The sequence below is a fragment of the Hippocampus bargibanti genome, linkage group LG04 (genome assembly GCF_051943395.1).
Source record: "Hippocampus bargibanti isolate YZ-2025 linkage group LG04, ASM5194339v1, whole genome shotgun sequence".
Lineage (NCBI taxonomy): Eukaryota > Metazoa > Chordata > Actinopteri > Syngnathiformes > Syngnathidae > Hippocampus > Hippocampus bargibanti.
This window is the reverse complement of record NC_142737.1, coordinates 17,763,681-17,787,549: the sequence shown is the minus strand read 5'-3', so window position 1 is coordinate 17,787,549 and position 23,869 is coordinate 17,763,681. Positions and strand designations below refer to the sequence as shown.

General features: G+C 41.8%; 1 protein-coding gene across 1 annotated transcript; it reads right to left on the bottom strand.

The window, feature by feature from the left end:
• Positions 1–172: 172 nt before the first annotated feature.
• Positions 173–23,666, bottom strand: LOC148899324 (transmembrane protein 150A-like). Its single transcript, XM_088994498.1, has 9 exons — positions 23,592–23,666; positions 15,370–15,640; positions 14,941–14,988; positions 12,229–12,315; positions 11,345–11,412; positions 5,021–5,148; positions 4,766–4,943; positions 3,257–3,609; positions 173–3,157 (listed from the first exon to the last, which is right to left on the bottom strand). Exons 2-8 carry the CDS (start codon positions 15,432–15,434, stop codon positions 3,308–3,310), a joined length of 876 nt encoding a protein of 291 aa, XP_088850624.1. The 5' UTR covers positions 15,435–15,640; positions 23,592–23,666; the 3' UTR covers positions 173–3,157; positions 3,257–3,307.
• Positions 23,667–23,869: the final 203 nt, after the last annotated feature.

Genomic DNA, 23,869 nt, shown 5'->3' with positions numbered 1-23,869 from the left:
TAATTCAACATCAACTGTGGTTGGACATGTCCAAGGTAATTATCAAGCACAATTTAAATAACACATTTTCATTTCAATTTTTATTTCAGATTTCAATATAAATCTCTTCAAATTAAACCTAAATGAATATACAGATTTTTTTTTCAATGTGCATGGCGATTTCATTTGACATAGGCGTCAAAATGATGTGATGAATCACGTCATTTTGTGTCCGTGATCGGAATTCCCGGCAGGCAACTATTTTGTGTGCGGCTTATCCTCACTTTGAGCTGGAGCCTGTATTTAAATAGAACGGTATGCCGTGATCAGCCAATCTCGAAGCAGCTTGAGTCACGACACCCCCCCAAAAGACATTTTCTACCATCTACCTCCCAAAAAAGGTAAAATCCAGTGTTGAATACGGGCACATGACATATTGTATCGATGCTGACATGAAATTTGACGGATCATATAAACTGCCTGTAAAAGTCACCTCTTGCGAATGTTGTTTCAAACTAGTGAACATGGCGAAGGCCAAACGCAAAGACCCAAACAAAGGAAATGTGTTCCCTTCACGAGGGGTAAGGCGAAATCAATTTATTCAAAAATCAGCATAAAACAACCAGGATTGTAGAGGTGCAACTGGAACACACGCCTTTGCCTTGATCCCAGAATTCACGAAACAAGAATGAAGTGGACAGCTTTGATCAGAGTACTGCGAATCTGTCAATCACACGTTCACAATTGACTAATAAGTGTCAACAAGGACCTGCCGAGATCTGCACTCGGGTGCAGTCCTCACCATCGCTGGCTCTCTTCTGTCCACTCATGTGAATTCACGCTCATTTTATATTAATTCAGGGATTGGTCCAATTCTAAAACCACAATAGGGATCAATCAGCATTCATCCGGACGAGTGTGAGTGTCCTAAATTTAGAATGAAACAATCATGCAGCTAATGGGGCATCATGGATACATACATCTGCTCTCAAAATGGTCAACGTTAAAAAAAATGCTTCAAATTTGGAGTGTTCGGATGAGAAACTAGGATGTAGTTCATTAATTTGTGATGTGCCATAATTAAAGCTTGAGAGTAAAACAAGGCTGTTAACTGTCATCAACATTCAGAATCGTTTGCACCATAGAAACGTCGATTCGATTCTCTCATTTGTGCAGAAATCCATGAAGTGGGGACACTTTGAAGCAAAGCCACGGCAGCCAACAAAATACTGTAGTCGTAAAAACAAAAAGCAAACAAACAAACAAAACATCCCTCGATCAAGGCATCGCAGTTGTCTAACTATAGATCAAAAACACCTTTGAGGTAAACGTCACAAACACCCGCAGAATCTTGTCCAAATCCATCTCAAATGGTTCATGGTCCATGATTGAACTTTTCACCAGCTTTGAAAAAAGCTGCTTCAAGTCATGCACGATCCAGCTAATCGGCATTTGATGAAGACAAATCTAAACTAAGTGAAAATATCTATCAGCAACCATCCGGAAGACGTTCAGTGATTAAACAACCTTGATACAGCCTGACAGACAGCCTTACTCCGCAAGTCAAATTTAGTAAAACACCATAGAAAAGGTTATGCACTAAAGTGATCAACAAATAAATGTTCAATTCAATTTTTCAAACAAAATATTCTCAAATCCATTTTCTGTCTTTTCCTGGTGCACATTCCCTATCAGTCCCCAACATTTTTGTGGGCTGCGGACCGGTTTTTACGCATTCAGAATTATTGCGGAAGGGCAACCGTGTGGTGGCAACAAATATGAATCCATTTTGGATTTTTATGTACGGCACATTTACTCGGAGCACCAATGCAATCACATGAATAAAATTAATGTTTTAAATGGTCACTATGGTAACCCAAACACACAAGAGACACGGCAGAACAAATAAAAGATGCATGAATGATATGAGAAAAAAATAAAATACAATATAAAAGAGGGGGGGGGGGTATATTGTACATATAACACTAAACATTAAGCCATATTTTTAATGTAAATGTATTATCAGTGTCCTGCTTAAAGGCACCACATAACATTAACTCATTCACTGCCAGACGATGTGCAAAAATGTGTGCACTCCAGTGCCAGGGTTGATGTCATTTCCACTCAAATTTCAGGACGCACAGAATATTGAGTTTTAGGACTACATAAACATTCAATGCACCGTAAGAAGACTCTCTTCTTTCATCAGAAAAAAAGTTAATTCCTAAATTATATGGGTCTGGAATAATATGCGCTTGAAATGAGGGTGGCTGTCCAAAATACAATGCAATACACACATTGATTTATATAAGGCTTTAACAACAGCTGAAGCTGGAACAAAGCACTAACATGGAAAAAGGGAAATGCTGCCCTCTTGTGGAAGGGAAAAACATTTTCAGAGGCCATGGTCAGCGCTTTATCGGCAGTGAAGCAAGAAAAAACAAAACCCGAAGAAATTCGGGTTATGTCTACGTCATATTTTCAATTCCCAAATAGATTTGTGAATGGCAGTGAATGAGTTAAGTGGATGAAAAAGCACCAAAATTCAAAATCAAGAAATGTTATCGTGCAGAACAAGCATTTGGTTTGCTCTTCATTGTTTGTACCCATTTAACAATCAGGTGTTTAATGTTAGCGTTTGATGACAATTAGCATCTCGACATGTGACAAAGGTCCCTCATAGAAGGAAGTAACTGAGAGAATTTGTTTACCTTTCAAAATAAAATATAGTTCAACCACAGATAATAAATAAAGAGCAAGTACTGAACAGTTCATACATCTGCGCGGCCCGCCGCAACCTGGTTTAAGGTGGCCGGTGGCACGGTATCGGTCCGCAGCCCGGTGGTTGGGGACCACGGGTATGGGGTGCACTGAGTACCCACTGGGTAACTCACTTTAAAATATTGTAATAGTGTCATTACTGGATGTTAGAATGAGACAGAGTAAGAAGTGTGAGTGACATCATGCTAAGTTAGTCAGATAGTTTGCGATGTTCAATAAATGGCTGAAAGCGCAGTGTGATTGTGTGCCTCTCCTTTGTCACTTCCGTGGACATATTTCAACTCACAAAACTTGTCAGTTGGGGCACTTGTCGGTCACGGGGTATAGTGATTCACTTTGCGTATCACTTCCTTAAATTCCTGTAACACTGCACAAGTTCAGCAGACTGCAGCTTCACCTTATTGGGAGGGGACAAAAAAGAGAGATGGTAGCATTATAGAGGGGTGTTGGTTGAATGTGCGATAAAACAGAAGGAGTCTCTTTCTTGGCATGCTACCTCGGTCATCGTTCCATGTGGAAGGCATCAGCGGAGCTCCTCCGCGCAGAGCTACAACATGGCTATACTCTCGGGGGTACAGTTGAGGTGCGTGGACGTACTGCTCCCTCCGGGGGACTTGAGACTCTTGGTGGTCCCACTCAATGTGGAGTCCCGGGCCCCGGGGCCTAAGATCACCCCTGAGCCATGGCGGAGACACTGCTGCAGGCCGGTTATCATGGTCTCGCCGGTGACCGTGCCGAACTCGTAGGTGAAGGTGCCATAGAAGACCAGGATGTCAACGGTGAAGACCCACTCGCAGATGGCTGCGGCGTGCTGGAGCGCGAAGCTCTCGCGCACAAAGAAAATGCCGCCTGGGAGGAAAAGGTTAAGGAGCAACCATGCAACCATATATATATATATATATATATATATATATATATATATATATATATATATATATATATATATATATATATATATATATATAGAATTAAAATAAAAAAAGGTCTGTCTGGCAGTCGTGGTCATAAGTACGGGTGGTCGTAAGTCATGCCGATCGGAAGTTGGATGTTACCAGTAAATATAGATCAGTGGTGGGCCGTCAGGGCCTGCAAGGCCTTCTCTGCTGGCCTAAAAGTATCTAAATCACAGACTGATGTTAATATTTTGTCGATGAATTCTTATTAAATAATTCCAAATTGTCTTTCAGCTTCCTTTCATTGCTTTTCCCTTATTGTGCTGTTTCAGATGTGTTTGATATTTAAGCATTTAACCAATCACATTTCAGCCATTTGTTACCAGGGTGAGAAATCTACCTGGACGCCTTCACAATCAGTTCTGCAGGCCCTGGAGCATAAAAATCGGTTTAACCAATCAGAGTTTGAGTTGGCAACTCAAGGCCTGCTTGAAGGCGCTGGCAACGTCAGTTTTCGCAAATTATTATTGGCTAGTCACATGATTGACTAGTCACTAGCCAATCATAGTATCACTAGCCGCAAGTGATAAGAGCATACTGGCCAGAGCTAGCAGAATGTATCTGTAGCGAGCTGCATAGGCAAATATATTGTTGCGTTGATTTAATAGGCTGAAGGAGAAGAAATGGATTTGGTTGCAGATATACCGTGAGAGCCATTTTCAAGATGGCCTTTTTAAGAATACATGAACATCATTTAGAAAGGTTGGACAGTTCAGAAGCTTGCAAAAATAGGAAATAATATTGCAATTTTATGAGGTTATCCTGAATCCACATGTAAAAATTCAAACAGTTTAATGACAATATTTCTTAAGTTTCATCAAGTTATTTCATGGCCAACGACATCCTCTAGTGGACGTGTAATAAATCACACTACACTCGCGGCTGTGGATCGATTCAGACGTAGCACTACTGAAGGCCTAGGGTTGACATGCACGTCTCACCACTGATATAGATAATAATTCATACAATTATTGATGCTTGCGCCCGTTGCTTGGACTCCTCATCTTCAACGTGAGAAGATTCAATAGAACTGAGCCTCAAGAAAAGGATACTGAGTACCAGTGAGACCATGGCAGTGAGTGCCAGAGCCACGCGGAGGTGAGCCATCCAGTAGTCAAGGGCAGTGACGGCCACCCGATAGGTGAGCACGCACTGCAAGCAGACGAAGATCAGCCCCGCCGGAAAGGCCAAGCCGGCGCCCACATAGTGAAGAGACTTGGCGTGGTCAACCTACCAGAGACACAGGCCTGCGTGTATTATGATCTCCATCCAGGAGGTGGGTCAGGGTGAGGAGCGAGTGAGTTTACCTGGAAGTTGCCCACCATGACAAGACCCGCCGCGTTGGTACAGCCCGACACCAGAGCGCAGGTGTTGAACCAACCTCCGTGGCTGTGTTCTGTCACCTGGGCGTAGCGCAGAAGGCACACCATCACCACTGTAGACAACAAATGCAAAGTGACATGAAAGCGCATTGACAACCCCCTTCAAGCTTGGGTACAGTCGTATCAAGTACAAGAGTGGGTGGGCATCTGCTCCCAGATGCCTTTTGGTTGCCTTGGCAAAAGGAAAAAAAAAGATACTCAAATCATTCATACAATGTGGCAATTGGCTGACTGCTTGCAGGTTTGACATCAAACATGTTCCATTCTAGTAGAGCCAGGGTTTCAAACACATTTTGTGCCGCGGGCCACATTGTAGTCACAGTTTCCTCTTGGGGGCTGTTATGAATTTAGGGAAGCCATTAGAATGTTTTATCTCTTCCACATATTACACAACAAATGAATGAATAACTAATTTTCAAATTTGAAGTAAAAAAAAAATACTGTTATTATGGTTTTCATACGATAATTTAAAATTTTGGATCAGACTGTAGCAAGCGTGTTTGCTGGCCGAATAAAATATGGCGGGCCAGATTTGGCCCCTGGGCCTTGACTTTGACACCTGTGTAGTAGAGGGAGACGAGGGTCCTTTGCACATTTTTTCTTGCCTAGTGAAATTCAATCAAGTGACCCATGGCATAGTTTTTTTGCTGAAGGAAAATCACCCCGGCATATTACTATAGGCTTTTCTTGTTTCAGAAGTTGGCAGGTATGGTATGAAGATGAGTTTAACTCACTCACTGCCAGACCTTATATTCTCTTATTACATTAGAAAAAAAAAGAGTTAATTCCTAAATTATATGGGTCTGGAGTTATTTGAGCTTGAAATGAGGGCGAGTGTGCAAAATACAATGCAATACGTACATATTGTTTTATATAGTGCTAGGACAACATCCGAAGCTGTAACAAAGCGCTAACATGGAAAAAAGAGAAATGCTGCCCCCTCGTGGAAGGGAAAAACATTACCAGAGGTCTGACCAGTGCTTTATTGGCACCCCCGCAAGAAAAAAACTAAACCCGAACAAAATCGGGAATGGCGCCCTCCGTCATATTTTCAATTCCTGAATAAATTCGGAAACGACAGCAATGAGTTAAAATGTAAAGTGTAGGCAAAAAAAACATCATTGGACAATTATGATTTTCACGAAAAGAAAGACTGCATGAGCATATTCTCCATCATATTAGTTTCCATTAAAAAAAAATAAAAAGAAAAAAAAGGATACCGGGTGGAAATCTTATGATGCACCAAAAGCAGTGAATTAAAAAATGTGAAACTTTCAGCCCAGGTTAGTACTTCCAAGTCGCAGTGACTGTATGCTGAGACCTTGCGTCACCTGTACAACTACTCATGAGTGACAGAGGAGGAAGAACAGACAAATGGAGCAGGCGAGGCATGCGTGGCTCATTTTTGTATTAAAAATAAAAATGTAATAATTTATTCGATTGTGAGATTGTGGTTTCATATATTTTGGGCAAAAAAGGCTTTCTCCATTTCCCAAGAATGAAGAGCAGCGGAGGGCAAAAAATGGCTGAACTAAATGCTGATCCAGTGTGACAGGAGGAAGGGGAATAATGGAGGTTGCTTGAAGGAGCAACGTCGGGGTGAGGTTAAGGAGGACAAGCGCATTCATTATTGATTTTGAGAACGCAGGCTATTCCAAGCTTTACGGCTCTACGTGCTAACATGGACGCCACGCACGGATGACAGAAATAAATAAAAATAACACGTTTGCATCCACGTGAAAAATGATGACACTACCAAGGGTACGTCATCATCTATCCATTATCATTTCATGTGTCACTATTTTTGAGAAGAACGTGAAAAAGCACCGAACCCGGTTGAGACCAATGTTGTGCCTCTTTCAAATATTAAAATGTGGTTATTTTGCCCTGAATTGAAATGAGACAAAGTCGCCAACAATGACTCACTGGAACTCCACCTTCATGATGGCAAAGATAATTCTTTTTTCCATTTTTCATTTGATTCATAAGGATTAGATTGTGGCCATATAGCCCTTACAAAACCACTTAAAAACATGGATCTTAAATACATGGACTAAACTAGATATACGACTAAACTCAGGAAAGTCACTGTCTGTAATAAGTTCAAAAATATGGTAGTAGCATACCTGTTATCCTAGGCTAATAGCTGATCATATAAATGATTACAATTCACGTATAAAAGTGGTAGTGAGTATGGCGTACATTATTTAAAATCATAAAAAAAACTAACAAGCGGAAATACAGACAGCTTATTGCGCATGTGCACGTTATGCTTTTATCAATCATACCGTGCGTAGCGATAAAAAAAAATATATACGATTGAGGATTACTTTTGCTGGATTGCCGTGACAATAGTAGCGATCAGCGGCAGCATTATCATTGGTTACCAGCAGTTGAGATCAACTGGATTTGAGCCAAAATGGTCTTTAGAAGATCGGTTCATTTTTTTCCCTGTATAAAAGTTATAGTACACCGCACATTATTTGAAATGATTTAAATATATATATATGGGGAAAACATAAGTTGACACGTATTTAGTCGTGTTTTCGTGACCTCAATGGAAAGTCAAATATATTCAATGACCTGTGGGTGTGATCAATTAAAAATATTGTTACTATAACTTTTTGGATCGTGTCAGTGAAAACGGCGTCTTAACCATATTTGTAAATATGCAATATTTCGAGTGGATCTCATTCTATTGTGACTGGTCTGTGTACTGGATGACTACTCTGCAGAATCTGACATCATTGTCATGTGATAATTGGCCAAAATGTGTTGACAACAGCATATATATATATATATATATATATATATATATATATATATATATATATATATATATATATATACACGTGTGTGTGTGTGTGTGTGTGTGTGTGTGTGTGTGTGTGTGTGTGTGTGTGTGTGTGTGTGTGTGTGTGAAATGTAGCCACAAGGGGGCACAAATGTAGCCACAAGGGGGCACAAATGTAGCCACAAGGGGGCCCAAGCCAGTGTCTTATTGTGCCGGTACCAAGCCCGGATAAATACAGAGGGTTGTGTCAGGAAGGGCATCCGACGTAAAAAAACTTTGCCAAAACAAATATGCGAATCAAACCTATGAATCCCATACCGGATCGGTCGAGGCCCGGGTTAACAACGGCCGCCATTGGTACTGTTGACCTTCAGGGTGCCAGTGGAAAATGGACTACTGTTGGTCGAAGAAGGAGAGGAGGGAGGTGTGCCCGGAGGAAAAGAGAGAAATGGAACACCAAGAGTATAGAACTAAGAGTAGGAACTTTGAATGTAGGAACAATGACAGGTAAAGGTAGAGAGCTGGTTGACATGATGCAGAGAAGGAAGGTAGACATACTGTGTGTCCAGGAGACCAGGTGGAAAGGGAGCAAGGCTAGAAGCTTAGGGTCAGGGTTTAAGTTGTTCTATCATGGTGAAGACAGAAAGAGAAATGTAGTTGGGGTTATCTTAAAAGAGGAGTTTGTTAGGAATGTCTTAGAAGTAAAAAGAATATCAGATAGAATGATGAGTCTGAAGCTAGAAATTGAAGGTGTGATGTTCAATGTTGTTTCTGGGTATGCCCCACAAGTAGGATGTGAGCTGGCGGAGAAGGATACATTTTGGTTGTACTTTGATGAAGTCATACAGAACATCCCGAGAAGTGAGAGGGTTGTAATTGGTGGAGACTTCAATGGACATGTTGGTGCAGGAAAAAAAGATGATGAGGAGGTGATGGGCAGGTTTGGACTCCAGATGAGGAACGCTGAAGGACAGATGGTGGTTGACTTCGCTAAGAGAATGCAAATGGCTATTGTGAATACTTTCTTCCAGAAGAGACAGGAACATAGGGTGACCTATAAGAGTGGAGGCAGAAGTACACAGGTAGACTACATTTTGTGTCAACGGCGCCATCTAAAGGAAGTCAGTGACTGCAAACTAGTGGTTGGTGAGAGTGTAGCCAGGCAGCATAGGTTGGTGGTGTGTAGGATGACGCTGGCAGTGAGGAAGATGAAGAAACCAAAGGCTGAAGTGAGGACAAAATGGTGGAAGTTGAAAAAGGAAGAGTGTTGCATGACATTTAGGAAGAAGGTAAGACAAGCACTGGGTGGGCAAGAGGTCTTTCCAGATGACTGGCAAACTACAGCGAACATAATCAGAGACACAGGTCGGAAAGTACTTGGTGTATCGAGTGGAAGAAAGGTAGATAAGGAGACTTGGTGGTGGAATGGGGAGGTGCAGGAGTGTATACAGAGAAAGAGGTTAGCAAAGAGGAAGTGGGACACTGAGAGGACGGACGAGAGTAGACAGCAGTACAAGGAGATGCAGTGCACGGTTAAAGTAAAGGTGGCAAAGGCCAAACAAGAGGCCTATGATGACTTGTATGCTCGGCTGCACAGCAAGGAAGGTGAGACTGATCTTTACAGGCTGGCGAGACAGAGAGACAAAGATGGTATGGACCTGCAGCAGGTTCGGGTAATTAAGGATAGAGATGGCAATGTATTGACAGGTGCCGGTAGTGTGATGGCAAGATGGAAAGAGTACTTTGAAGAATTGATGAATGAGGAAAATGAGAAGGAACAAAGACGTGACTGTTGTGGACCAAGACGTAGCAAGCATTAGCAAGGATGAAGTGAGGAGGCTGAAGAGGATGAACGGGGGAAAGGCACTCGGGCCTGATGATTTACCAATCGAGGTATGGAAATGTCTTGGAGAGGTGGCGGTGGTGTTCCTGACTGGGTTATTCAACAAGATCTTAGATGGTGAACAGATGCCTGAAGAATGGAGACAAAGCGTACTCGTGCCCATTTTTAAGAACAAAGGAGATGTGCAGAGTTGTACTAATTAAAGGGGAATAAAGTTGATGAGCCATACAATGAAACTCTGGGAAAGAGTAGTTGAAGCAAGACTAAGAGCAGAAGTGAACATTTGTGAGCAGCAGTATATCTCCATGCCAAAAAAAAAGAGTACGACAGATGCAGTGTTTGCTTTAAGAATGCTGATAGAGAAGTACAAAGAAGGTCAGAAGGAATTGCATTGTGTCTTTGTAGATCTGGAGAAAGCGTATGACAGGGTGCCCAGAGAAGAGCTGTGGCATTGCATGAGGAAGTCTGGAGTGACGGAAAAGTATGTCAGAGCGGTGCAAGACATGTATCACGACTGTAAGACAGTTGTGAGGTGTGCTGTCGGTGTGACTGAGGAAATCAAGGTGGAGGTGGGACTCCACCAAGGGTCAGCTCTGAGCTCCTTCTTGTTTGCTATGGTGATGGACAGGCTGACAGACGATGTTAGACAAGAATCTCCTTGGACCATGATGTTTGCAGATGACATTGTGATCTGTAGCGAGAACAGGGAACAGGTGGCGGAGAAACTAGAGCTGTGGAGATATGCCCTGGAAAGGAGAGGAATGAAGATCAGTCGCAGCAAGACGGAATATATGTGTGTGAATGAGAGGGATCCAAGTGCAAGCGTGATGCTACAGGGGGAAGAGATAAAGAAGGTGGAGGATTTTAAGTACTTGGGGTCAACTGTTCAGAGCAATGGAGAGTGTGGAAAAGAGGTGAAGAAGCGTGTCCAGGCAGGCTGGAGCGGCTGGGGAAAAATGTCAGGTGTGATGTGTGATAGAAGGGTTTCAGCTAGGATGAAAGGAAAAGTGTATAAAACCGTGGTCAGACCAGCCATGATGTTTGGACTGGAGACAGTGCCACTGAAGAAAAGACAGGAAGCAGAGCTGGAGGTAGCAGAGCTGAAGATGTTGAGGTTTTCTTTGGGAGTGACCAGGTTGGATAGGATCAGGAATGAGTACATTAGAGGGACAACTCATATTAGAGGCTTTGGAGACAAAGTCAGAGAGGCCAGACTGAGATGGTTTGGACATGTCCAGAGGAGAGAGAGCGACTATATCGGGAGAAGGATGCTGAGTCTTGAACTGCCAGGCAGGAGACCGAGAGGAAGACCGAAGAGGAGGTTTATGGATGTGGTCAAAGAGGACATGAAGGTAGCTGGTGTGAGAGAAGAGGATGCACAAAACCGGGATAGATGGAGGACATTGATTCGCTGTGGGGAAAAGCCGAAAGGAAAAGAAGAAGATATGTGTGTATTGCCAACTTATTTGAATTGTTTGTTCTGCCTAAAATGTATTCGGTCAGATGAATTGCATGCCAACACGACACAAGCAAACATGCTTCAAGGCAGTGAGTGCATAGATTGCCTCATCACATTTTTTTTTTGCTCGCTTCATTTCAGTGAAGGTCTTACCCATGAAGGCTCCAACGTTGCCGATGAGGCTAAACAGGCAGCTTTCAGGAGGATAAGAACCACATTTACTGCAAAAAAACGAGGACAAAAATGGGATGTGAACACTTCACAAGTGCTAACTGACTATTAACTCATTCACTGTTGATGTGCTAAAATGTGTTCACTCTCGTGCCAGGTCTTTTGTCATTTTCACTCAAATTGCAGGATCCACAGAATATTGAGTTTTTGGACTACATAAAGATCAGGGAAAAAAGTAGTTAATTGCTGCGTTATATTGGGGCTGGAGTTATCTGAGCTTGAAATGGGGGCGGGTGAACAAAATACAATAAAATACAATACATATTGATTGATATAGCACTTTAACAACAGCTGATGATGGAAAAAAGCGCTAACATGGGCAAATGCTGTCTCTTCGTGGAAGGGAAAAACTGTCAGAGGTCTGACCAGAGCTCTATCGACACCCCCCCGCTAGAAAAACCAAAACCCGAACAAATTTGGGAATGGCGCTCAACGTCACACTTTTCAATTCCCGAATCAATTCGGGAATGGCAGCAAATGAGTTAAGGTCACGGTCAAAATTACAAACAGGTTTGAAAAAATCAGTGAAGAACAAAATTGATCAGGATTTATCCGGTTGTGCCTTTCCACGCAGACATTTGTGTGAAAAGATTGGAAAGTAGGCAGTATGAATGGGGCTTCCGATTACTTGATGAAATCACAATCTTTTACTTTTCACCTGTTTGCGCTGACTAATGAGTCAGAGGTGATGCAAAGAGTAAATCAGTAATATCACAGAATCATCACATCGTGTGCTTATCGAGGTCTTCAGGTGACTCATGCACTGGGAAGATATTGACAAATGTGCATGAGGTGGAAGAGGAGACCTGATGAGGGGGATGTCCTCGATGGTGCAACAGGTCTTGGGGAAGCCTGGTCGCAGCAACTCCTCTGTGCATGTTACATTGTAGGACCTGCAGTCATCACGGAACCAGATTGGGACAGCTCATACTGCATGATCCGATTACTCTATTTTCCAGACAATAAGGCGCATCCACAAACAATGGTGTATTTTCAAACTGGTTCCTCTTTCAGGCGCACCTTGAATGAATGACATGTTTTAAAACGTTTTCCATAGATAAGGCACACCACATTATAAGGTGCTCCAGCTCCTGGGTTATGTTTTATACAGTATATCCCAGCATGGACCACACACTACTTCTTCTACCATACCTGCCAACTTCTGAAAAAGAAAAGCCTCGTAATACGTCGGGGTTCAGGGGCCCCCCGGCCCCTGTTGGTCCAGGCGGGTTTCACCCCCCTGAAGCCAAATAATTTTTACAGCTACTTAAAGGACAACCGACGTCTCTGGACAAGTTGTGTCCATAATTTGTAAAATTGCTTCAAATGACTTCTACTAAGCGTATTTTACAAAGATTCCACCGCATATAGCTATATTTTACGTTTTAAGACTCGCGCTGAATATTCAGGAAGTCTTGTGTTTGAGTTGGTGACGAGTCCGTACGTGACGTCACTAAAGGACCGCCCCTGACCGTAAAAAAGACGCATTGTAGTGGTCCGAATGAATTTATCAGCCTGTGGAAACGGAGGTGGCCACAGGAGGTCGCCATTTTGTGCCTCTTTTTTTGGGGAGAGATTTCCCCCCAATGTTGCCTCAAAATGGCACAAATACATTCTTTAATAAATTGCAAACATGTATGCTTTCCTCTTTAGAACTATTTGAATCATATTCATAACTGGATGTGTAACAAGAAAGCATATTCTCCGAATCTGAAGCTATTGTTTTGATTCACTAGCAATGCAAGACGTCTTGGCGTGACATCCCGAACTGGGGGCGGGACATTCTGAAAATGCCCAATTTGCACTTAATAGAACTATCCACATTAACATTATCCACATTCACCTTTTCTTGACCAAAGTATAACTTCTGGAAATATTTGGTTGTATTCCTCACAAAATGACTGTAGTTTTCTTTTAGATTTCACACTTTTTGTTGCTTTTTCTCTGGCAGATGCCATTACATGACAATGACAAAACCGATGCTGACTCTTGACTCTAGATTCCAGGAATAACCCGTAGCCGTCATCTAAAGGAAGCTAACAGCTGGGACTGTGCCGATCGCCTGTTCTAAATTTAGATATGATCCTTAGCGATCTTGTGTTTTGAATGAACTTTGGGTACAGTGGGACCTTGGCTTACAAACTTAATTGGTTCCCAGACAGAATGTGTGTATCCCAAAAATTAATTTCCCATAGGAAACCATTAAAATTAGGATAATCCGTTCCCAAGTCCCGATAAAACATAATTTTCCACTTTCTAATTTTCTAAGCCTTAAAACTACACAAATATACCTTATTTTATGAATAATAAATGTGCTATAGTATTATGATTAAAGAAATAAACTGTTCTGTACAATAAAGTCATTTTATTTACCTTTGTGATGGTCGTTAATGACTTGATGGAATGGAGTGTCCGGTTTCCTCAGCATTAAACACTTGATGAGGAACATAGGCTTCTTTCACCATCTTGAGAAACGATCCTTTGTAGGTGCTTTCTCTGTGATAATTGTATCTAGTTCATCAATTGTGATCTGTTTAGCTGGGTTGATAGCTTTTTGCATCAAGTGTACAGATGACTTGCGCGGGTTATTTGTGGAGCCTGATTGATGGGATATTTAACCTTCCAGTCTACACTCTGCTTTTGAAATATCAAAGTTGAAATGGGTCCAGTTTCACTGATTTCTATCCATTTTCTCACCATTTTACTTTTTTTTCCACTTTTGGTTTCTTTTGTTTCAAGCTCTGTCCTCTCCCTTTCGTGTGTGTGTTTTCTCACACTCTCTCTCTGTCGGCCTGTCTCTTTAATGTTTAACCCCCCCCCCCCCTCCCACACTGCTGGGTTCTGGCCCTATCACGTGGCTTTAACCGAAGACGCCATTTTGTTTTTTGAAGAACGGCCTCACTCTCTCTCTGTCTGTAACCCCATCCCCCACAGCTGTGTTCTTGACCAGTCGTCGGTTAAAGCCACGTGGGCTTTAACCAACGACTGGGCGTGGGAAATAGAGGACAAAAACAGTCCGCTTCTATTTCCTTGTTTGGCGAACGGGCTCGTTCATGAACGACACATCACTTATTGTGGCAGCTCCGTGTGTATCCCGAAAAATAGTTTGTATGCCAAGGTAAAATTTTCATAAATGTAACATTCGTAAACCGAAAAGTTCGTAAGCCAAGGAGTTCGTAAACCGAGGTCCCACTGTATTTACTGTTTTGACAATTTTTTACTTTTTATTGGAAACCGTAATTTTCTTAATAAACCGTAACCCAAACTGGGATAATGAAAACCATAATCATTACAGCAGAACCGGCGTAGTTGGCAGGCATGTTCAACATGGTAAAATGGAGTTGGTGGCTTCTGACAATGGTTGTGAAACCTGTTGTGGCTCAATATTATTTCACATACAGGACACACCGGATTATTAGGCGCAGGGTCATCTTTTGAAGAAAATGAAGGCTTTTGGATGCGCCTTATACACAAGAAAATACGGTAGTTGTTTCAGAAAATAATGTTTACGCACTCACCAGTTCTCCACAGGACAAACGTGGTGATTCATGACGGCCATGGCATAGCTGCAGAGTGAACAATACAATTTCCAACATCAGAGGTTCAGTCGCTCAGGGAAACTAGCCACCTGTGGGCACTACCTTGTGTGTATTTACAGATTTTTGAATTTAGTGCATACACAGGGCAACCCGCATTATTAGGTGTCCCGTCCATTTTGTAGAAAATGTAAGACTTTGCATCTTACAGTCATGAAAATATGGAAGTCATTTTGGTAATCAATTATAGCGGCACTTCAGTATACAATGGGAGCAACATACTGTAGCACACAACGGACTGATTTGGATGGTACTGCCGAGGCAATGGTATCGGACACTTCGGGTTGCAGTCACAACAAGTATTGTCACAAGACACGTGATAAGGTTTGAAGGCATGCGTGCACCACTCACACTATCCATATTCCTGTGATGGAAAAGGCAGACAGGCTGACCGGCAGGACAATCCAGGCAGTCATTGGGCTGGCAGTGAGCTGGCGTTGTCCAGAGCATGGGTTGAGAGGGTGGATTCAGGTCGTGGTGATGACACGGCGCAGGGGATCAGATGGGATCGGGTGGGATTGCGGGGTCACTGACACACAAGGGGGAACACACAGGGAGGGGGAAGGGGAGATAAGGAGACAAGGACGGGTCTGCTCCACAAACCCTGCGACCCACCGTCAACCTGGTAGAAGAAACAAGCAGCTTTTACCACATGGACTATTGTACAACTGACCTTGGCATCTAACTTTGTGACGTAATCACAATATTAGACAGCTCTCCTTATGATTCAGTTCATTTCTATATGAGTATTACTTCAACCATAATAATAAACATATGGAAATATTAACAACATTCTGAAAATATTTCTAATTCTTTTAGGAAATTTGGGCTATTTCATCTCTCATATAGGATATAATGTAGTGTTTCACAATTGGTCATTGTAAAAATTGTCAACAAACTGATTTGCTTTATGGCTACATACATGGACCTTATCAAACAGCAATCTTTCAAGCGTGCTTGCTCTTGAGAGTTCCTCAGAGTATATTGCGATTGTTGCTCCATAACACACACAAGTGAGCAAGACATAATTACATAACACCACTTTTATGCTGTTCGACCACAGTTTTGATTACTTCATCATCTACAAAATTGACATGGAAGGAACTCTGAAATAACGCCGATATCGCAAAGACACAAAAATAACAATGAATTGAAATGTCACAAAATAATCACTTGATTATTTTTTTTTGGATCCATAACATGAAACAGTACTGACGCTCCCCACCTTACGAACGAGATACGTTCTGAGCGGTCGTTCGTAAGCTGAATTTGATCGTAAGTTGCTTCAGCGCTATATTTTGTCTGGAATGTATGTTTAAAGGGCAACCGACGTCACTTTTTTGTTTTTTAACTGACATCAGAAAAACGTTTTATAGCATCTAAAATACCCAAAACATGCAGTATGATATTTTTATTCAAATGCAAAACACCAATAAAAATGACTTAAAGTGTCCAAAATCTGCAAAAAAGTGAGCTGCGAATTGGGCATTTTCAGAAAGTCCCGCCCCCAGTTCGTGACGTCACGCCAAGACGTCTTGCATTGCTGGAGAATCAAACCAATGGCTTCAGATTCGGATAATATGCTTTCTTGTTACACATTCAGTTACGAATATGATTCAAATAGTTCTGAATAGCAAAGCATACATGTTTACAATCGATTAAATAATTTATTCCGTGTCATTTTGAGGCAAACGGGCGGGGGCGAATGTCTCACCCAAAAAGAGGCAAGAAAATGGCCACCGAGCTGTGAGGAATGAATCAGCCTGTTTCCACAGACTGATAAATTCCTTCCATGGACTTTGGACTCCATTTGCTGGCGGCTTTTGGATGTAACACACTGTTTGAAAAAAAAACAGTACAGCAAAATACATTGACGTGATGGAAAGACGCTACAATGCGTCTTTTTTACGGTCAGGAGGCGGTCCTTTTCTGACATCTCGTCAGGACTCGTCACCAACTAAAAAACAAGACTTCCTGAATGTTCAGCGTGAGTCTTAAAACGTAAAATATAGCCATATGCGGTGGAATCTTATTAAAATACGCCCAGTAGAAGTCATTTGAAGCTATTTTACAAATTATGGACACAACTTGTCCGGAGACGTCGGTTGTCCTTTAAATCAAACACTGAACGGGAAAGTAATAATAATAATAATAATAATAATAATAATCTTCTTCTTTTCCTTTCGGCTTTTCCCCTCAGGGGTCGCCACAGCGAATCAATGTCCTCCATCTATCCCGGTTTTGTGCATCCTCTTCTCTCACACCAGCTACCTTCATGTCCTCTTTGACCACATCCATAAACCTCCTCTTCGGTCTTCCTCTCGGTCTCCTGCCTGGCAGTTCAAGGCTCAGCATCCTTCTCTCCTGAGGCTGCTAAAGAAGCATGGCCTGCCACAGGAGGTGCTGCAACATTTCTACACGGCTGTCATCGAATCCATCCTGTGTTCTTCCATCACCGTTTGGTTCGGGGCCGCCACAAAAATGGACAAAATCCGACTTCAACGGACAGTTAGGACGGCGGAAAAAATCATTGGCACCGCCCTACCCACTCTCGAGGACTTGCACACTGCAAGAATCCAAACTAGGGCGCGGAAAATCCTACTGGACCCTCCGCACCCTGCCCACCACCTTTTCCAGCTACTCCCCTCAGGCAGGCGCTACCGATCCATGCGCACCAAATCCAGCAGACATTTAAACAGCTTCTTCCCCCAAGCCATTAACTCTTTGAACACTTTGAACTCTTTCAACAGTAGCCAAAATGGAACTGTATAGTGCCACTTAGCAGTTTTTTTTGTTTTTTTTTGACGACGATACTAGTGCAGCGTGTTCTACCGGAAACAAATTCCTTGTGTGTTCTACATACTTGGCAATAAAGATGATTCTGATTCTGATATAGTCACTCTCTCTCCTCTGGACATGTCCAAACCATCTCAGTCTGGCCTCTCTGACTTTCTCTGCAAAGCCTCTAATATGAGTTGTCCCTCTAATGTACTCATTCCTGATCCTATCCAACCTGGTTACTCCCATAGAAAACCTCAACATCTTCAGGTCTGCTACCTCCAGCTCTGCTTCCTGTCTTTTCTTCAGTGGCACTGTCTCCAGTCCAAACATCATGGCTGGTCTCACCACTGTTTTACACAGTTTTCCTTCCATCCTAGCTGAAACCCTTCTATGACACATCACACCTGACATTTTTCTCCAGCCGCTCCAGCCTGCCTGGACACGCTTCTTCACCTCTTTTCCACACTCTCTATTGCTCTGGACAGTTGACCCCAAGTACTTAAAATCCCCCACCTGCTTTATCTTTTCTCCCTGTAGCATCACTCTTGCACTTGGATCCCTCTCATTCACACACATATACAGTAAAGTCTCATTATATCGATATCTGTTATATCGATAGTACCGCTTATTACGATACTATTTTCATTTCCCTTGCACATTTCTAGTCTTTTTATGTATAATTAGTACCGTTTAGTACAGACATGGGCAAACTACGGCCCGCGGGCCACATACGGCCCGTTAGGCTTTTCAATCCGGCCCGCCGAACTTGCCCAAATTATAGTACAAACAGTGTCTAAAACTCATGACAAAAAGCTAGCGAACAACAGGGCAGATAACTGAAAAGTTGCCTGCCCCATTTTTCCCAACTTGAAGCAAAATGAGACCAATTCCATTAAGAAACATTGTCACAAAATATAAAGTTTTTTTTTTAATCAAGAATGCACCAACTACAAATGCTACCTTGCTTAATTTACGGCAAATGCGCATGGCTGTAAATTTTGCTACAGTAGTCGATTCTCACGGTGGTGCACAATGCAACGTTTGCATTGATTCCTACGAGCCACTAAGCCCCTTTCATAAGTCTCACGTACACTTTACAGTCACGGTTTAATGTAAATTTACGTTTTGTAGCGTCACATATGTTGTTAGCTTCTTTTGAATCTTTCTTCTAGTTTGAGGTTCTGTGCATCTATTTTGGAAAATGACATGCAATTGCACGACTTTGTAACGCTTGCGAAAGTCCGGAAGAAAGAAGCAGGCTTCTGATTGGCTGCCGAGCCGAGTATGCAAATTTCAACTGCAGGTAGTCTATGTTTGTGTGCTCGGCGACGGTACACGTGTATGGTTTGCGCGTGAAGGCGAGAGCGTCAGTGAGGAGTTTGTTGAGCGCGCGGTCAGGACAAACCATCTATGATTTTAACACAAGTCGGTATTATTGAGCTTGAATCTTTCGTTGTGTAATATGTTTTGAATGTTGAAAGTGATTCCATTTTTCAATAAATGTTGATTTCTTAACTTTGCACCTTCGATTGAAACTCATTAATAACAGACGCAATCTTGATAAATCACAGTGCATGTTATTTTAATCTATTTCCATTTCCTCCTCCAAGTAATAAAATTGAAATAGTCTGTAAATGCCATATCTTGCATATTCCTTGAGACAAATTTATTAACTGATCAGGGATATTTTTCACATTTGAAAGACAGTTAATAAATTGGGTTGTAGTGTTCTTACTGTGCTATGAGGTTTGTACATACTACATTTAAAGGACAACCGGCACCATTTTTTGTTTTTGTTTCCCACTGACATCAGAAAAACGTTTTATAGCATCTATAATACCCAAAACAGGCAGGCTGATATTTTTAGTTAAATGAAAAACACCAATAAAAATGACTTCAAAATGAATCCGGAAATGGTCAGTTTCAGAAGGTTCCACCCCTCTGTTCGTGACGTCACGCCAAGACGTCTTGCCTTGCTCGAGAATCAAAACAATGGCTTCAGATTCGGAGAAGATGTTTTCTTGTTCTTGTTCTTCTGAAGAGGAAAGCATAAATGTTTGCAATTGATTCTAGGAGTCCTCCCATATCAATTCGAGCCGTCAATGACAGCAATGTAGCACCCAGAAAAAGCAGAAGATGGCGCCCAAGCGCCGTTGGAAATGGGCTGATTTGTCAGCTGGGAATTTGTGTCAGCGAATATCAAATACAGTAAAGTCTCGTTATATCGATATTCAAGGGAGTCCGAAAAAATATCGATATAACCGGGACTATCGATATATCCGACCCTGTTGGCATGTAATTTTCTCCGTGCGTGCATAGAAATAGTATCGATATAACCGGGACTATTGATATATCCGATATCGATATAACGAGACTTTACTGTAGTTGTCTTGGTGCAACACACAACGATTCACCATGGCGTTATTTATGTGTTTTCCTTCTAATTTCGCCATCAACACGGATCAACACGGATTAACACGAAGTTTTCAGACCAAACAAAGTACCCAAAATGCATTGTATGTCGCTTTCTCGGTCAGGGGCGGTCCAAACGTGACGTCACATGGGGATCGTCATCAACTCGAAAACAAGACTTCATATATTCAGCGCAAGTCTTAAAAAGTAAACTATAGCTATATGCTGTGGAATCTTTGTCAAATATGCTCAGTCGAAGTCATTTGAAGTGATTTTATAAATTATGGACATAACTTGTTCGGAGTATTTCCGGCCCAAACACTCCCTCCAAATGCTCCTGGCCCGGCCCCTCTGTCAAATTTTAGAACCCAATGCGGCCCGCGAGTCAAAAAGTTTGCCCACCCCTGGTTTAGTACGATACCCGGTTATTACGGTGCTCCTTTTCATCCCCCGCCGGCCATTTTGCTGTTTATATCGATACATCGGTCGCGCCATTGGTCGACTTGGTCGCGTGAGTTTGTTACGTGCCCAGCACCCGTGTAGCAGAGCCGTTTTCATTTTCAGACGCTAGCTCGTGTGTAGCAGACGAGATTGAAGTGTTTGTGTTAAAAGGTAAAAATGGGAAGCAGAAGAAGATTGATGACTTTTTTAAATTGTATACATAATACAGTAAGATGTAAGCGTTGCAGTTTCCCTGTTGTGTTATGTACATGCCCACTGTACTGTATATGAATGCAATCGTAATAATTATGCCAATCGCAAGCGAGCTCGGATGGGAAAAGGGGCGCAACACAAAATCTAACTTACAGCATCTCTGTCCAAACATTTTTTGACATACAGTACCCGTAAAAATGTTCGTATGTACCGTTTGTCGTAACTCGAATGTTTGTAAGCTGGGGAGCATCTGTCGCTGGGTGTTTATGAGAACACAGGTCCCTTCATCACATATTATTTTCTGATAAATATACATTGACAGTAGAACAACAGATGATTTATAGTCTGTGTGCGAGACCTTATCGTGGACAAATCTATGATTTACTTTCTCCCTCCGTTGTTACCAAAAGTTAATTGAAATAATGGTGCTTATCCAGGAATCCAGCGAGGCTTTGAAGATGGTTATATACAACCTAACTTTATACAACTACTGCGGTGCGAGCACAATTTACAATTAAAATAGAGGTAGGATTAAAGGAAAAAAGATCTACTTGTCACACTTATATCAGCCAGTTTTGTTGTCGGCAAGTAACATTTTTGCTGTGATGATGATGGCAAAAACAAGACTTACTCTGCGTTGCCAACTGTTACATGAAGTCCCGTGATTTTCTGACCTTTCTGGTAAGACATATTTTTAAAAAGAGATATGTAGAAATTTAAGACTTAAGATTTAAGCCGTCTTTGCCGGAAATGTTCACCCTTCTGCATCTAGAGTGCAACTGAATGGCACTTGGGTGAAGCCATCACAGGATGTCTCATTTTACATGACTTGTGTGACTTTCAACGACCTACCCCTACACAGAATGGAGCCTTGGATTCCAAAGACAAGTATCATAAAGAGATAATGAGATAATGTAAGTAACTAATTGTAGTTATTTTCAGCATCTTGTTTGTTGAAAAAAGTAAAATCCAGGTGCATTTAGACATGTAATTTTAATTGCATTCTTACTAGATAGTACTGACATTTGTTCAAATACAGCTTTCTTTCAGTAATAATTGGCTTGGTGGATTCCACTAACTTTTCTGAAGACATCTCTGGAGATCGCAAAGCATATGATGAAACGCTCCTCAATAATACTCTCCCTGCCCAACAAAAGCAGATGTGATTGGATATAAATCAAACTATATGAACTGAAAAATCTCAAGATTGCTGGACAAAGAAAAAAACTCAATTGACAAATTTCCAAACTCTGCAATAATAATATTGCAAACAACAACTACAACAATAAACATTTTACGTACTCCACAATGAATACTCCGATTGCACCGATTAAAGGACAACCAACGTCACTTTTTTGTTTCCTAACTGACATCAGAAAAACGTTTTATAGCATCTAAAATACCCAAAACACGCAGTATGATATTTTTAGTCAAATGCAAAACACCAATAAAAATGACTTAAAATGTCTAAAAAGTACTTCAATTTGAAACCGGAAGTGGCCAGTTTCGGAAGGTCCCACCCCCATGTTCGTGGTGTCACAGCAAGACGTCTTGCCTTGCTCAGAATCAAAACAATGGCTTCAGATTCTGAGAATATGCTTTCTTGTTATTCATCCAGTTATGAATATGATTCAAATGGTTCTGAAGAAGAAAGCGTACATGGTTGCAATCGATTAAAGAATTTATTCCGTGTCATTTTGAGGCATCAGGGGTGGGAAATGTCGCACCCAAAAAAGGCAGAACATGGCGACAAAGCCGTGTAAGGAATTAATCAGCCCGTTTCCACAGGCTGATTAATTCATTACATGGAGCTTTGTCGCCCTCTTCTGCCTCTTTGTGGTCCTACACAACGTTTTCAGACCAGAGTAGAGCAAAATGCATTGACGTGATGGAAGGACTGCTACAATGTGTCCTTTTTTTCGGTAAGAGGCGTTCCTTCAGTGACGTAACGTACGGACTCGTCACCAACTCAAAAACAGGACTTCCGGAATATTCAGCACGAGTCTTAAAACGTAAAATATAGCTATATGCGGTGGAATCTTTGTAAAATACGCTCAGTAGAAGTCATTTGAATACATTTTACAAATTATGGACACAACTTGTCCGAAGACATCGGTTGTCCTTTAAATGCAGTACACTAGGACACTGATAACCGTGTAATGCCTTTATAAAATTGAAATTCAAGTTTGCACATTATTTTATTACCCCTGAAAACTCTTACCATTTGAGTATAAATGAACTATTAACCTGTTTCTCTTCCATTCACCTGCTACTTCTAAGTGGCAGGTGACGAGCAAACGGCAAAGTGATGCGACATTCTGGGCAGAGAAAGAAAAATATTGCATGCAGGCAATAAGGAGCGCGCATGCCTCGATTTGTTTATGTTTGGGCCACCAGAAACACAACAGTGTAATTCGGAGCCGACCTTGGCCAACTACATCCGACGACGCTTGGTGTAGTTTACACAAGGGACGCAGTTTACCAAACGCGAATCCAACCACGGGACAGGCAGAACAATAGTCTTGAATTGTCCCGTCGTTCGAATGAACCAAACAACTGTTAGCCGCGTTAGCTTAGACATCGTCAGTTCTACTGTGCACGTTGGCGATTGGTCCTTACGCTGGCCCCCATCATTATACATGTTAATGTTCGCGATGAGTCGCTCATGATGCAATGATGCAAATGAATCGTTGGCAGCAAGAGTGTATTCTACAATTTGTACCTACCGCCAGCCCTGAAAGACCCTCTCCGCACGGCGCACATCAACAACCTTGGTCTCTCTTTAGACAACTACTCTTTCTCAACAAATCATCACAAACTGGCTTCCGTTTTGTTATTTTCAAAATTAAATTTGGGGAATGTGCATTGTCAGATTGCATGATCATCTGATGTTTTTGATGAGTGGGTCCAAAACAATGCATATATATATATATATATATATATATATATATATGTTGAGATGAGACGAGCGAGATAAAATGGAAGTTCGCTCCAGGATGGTGCT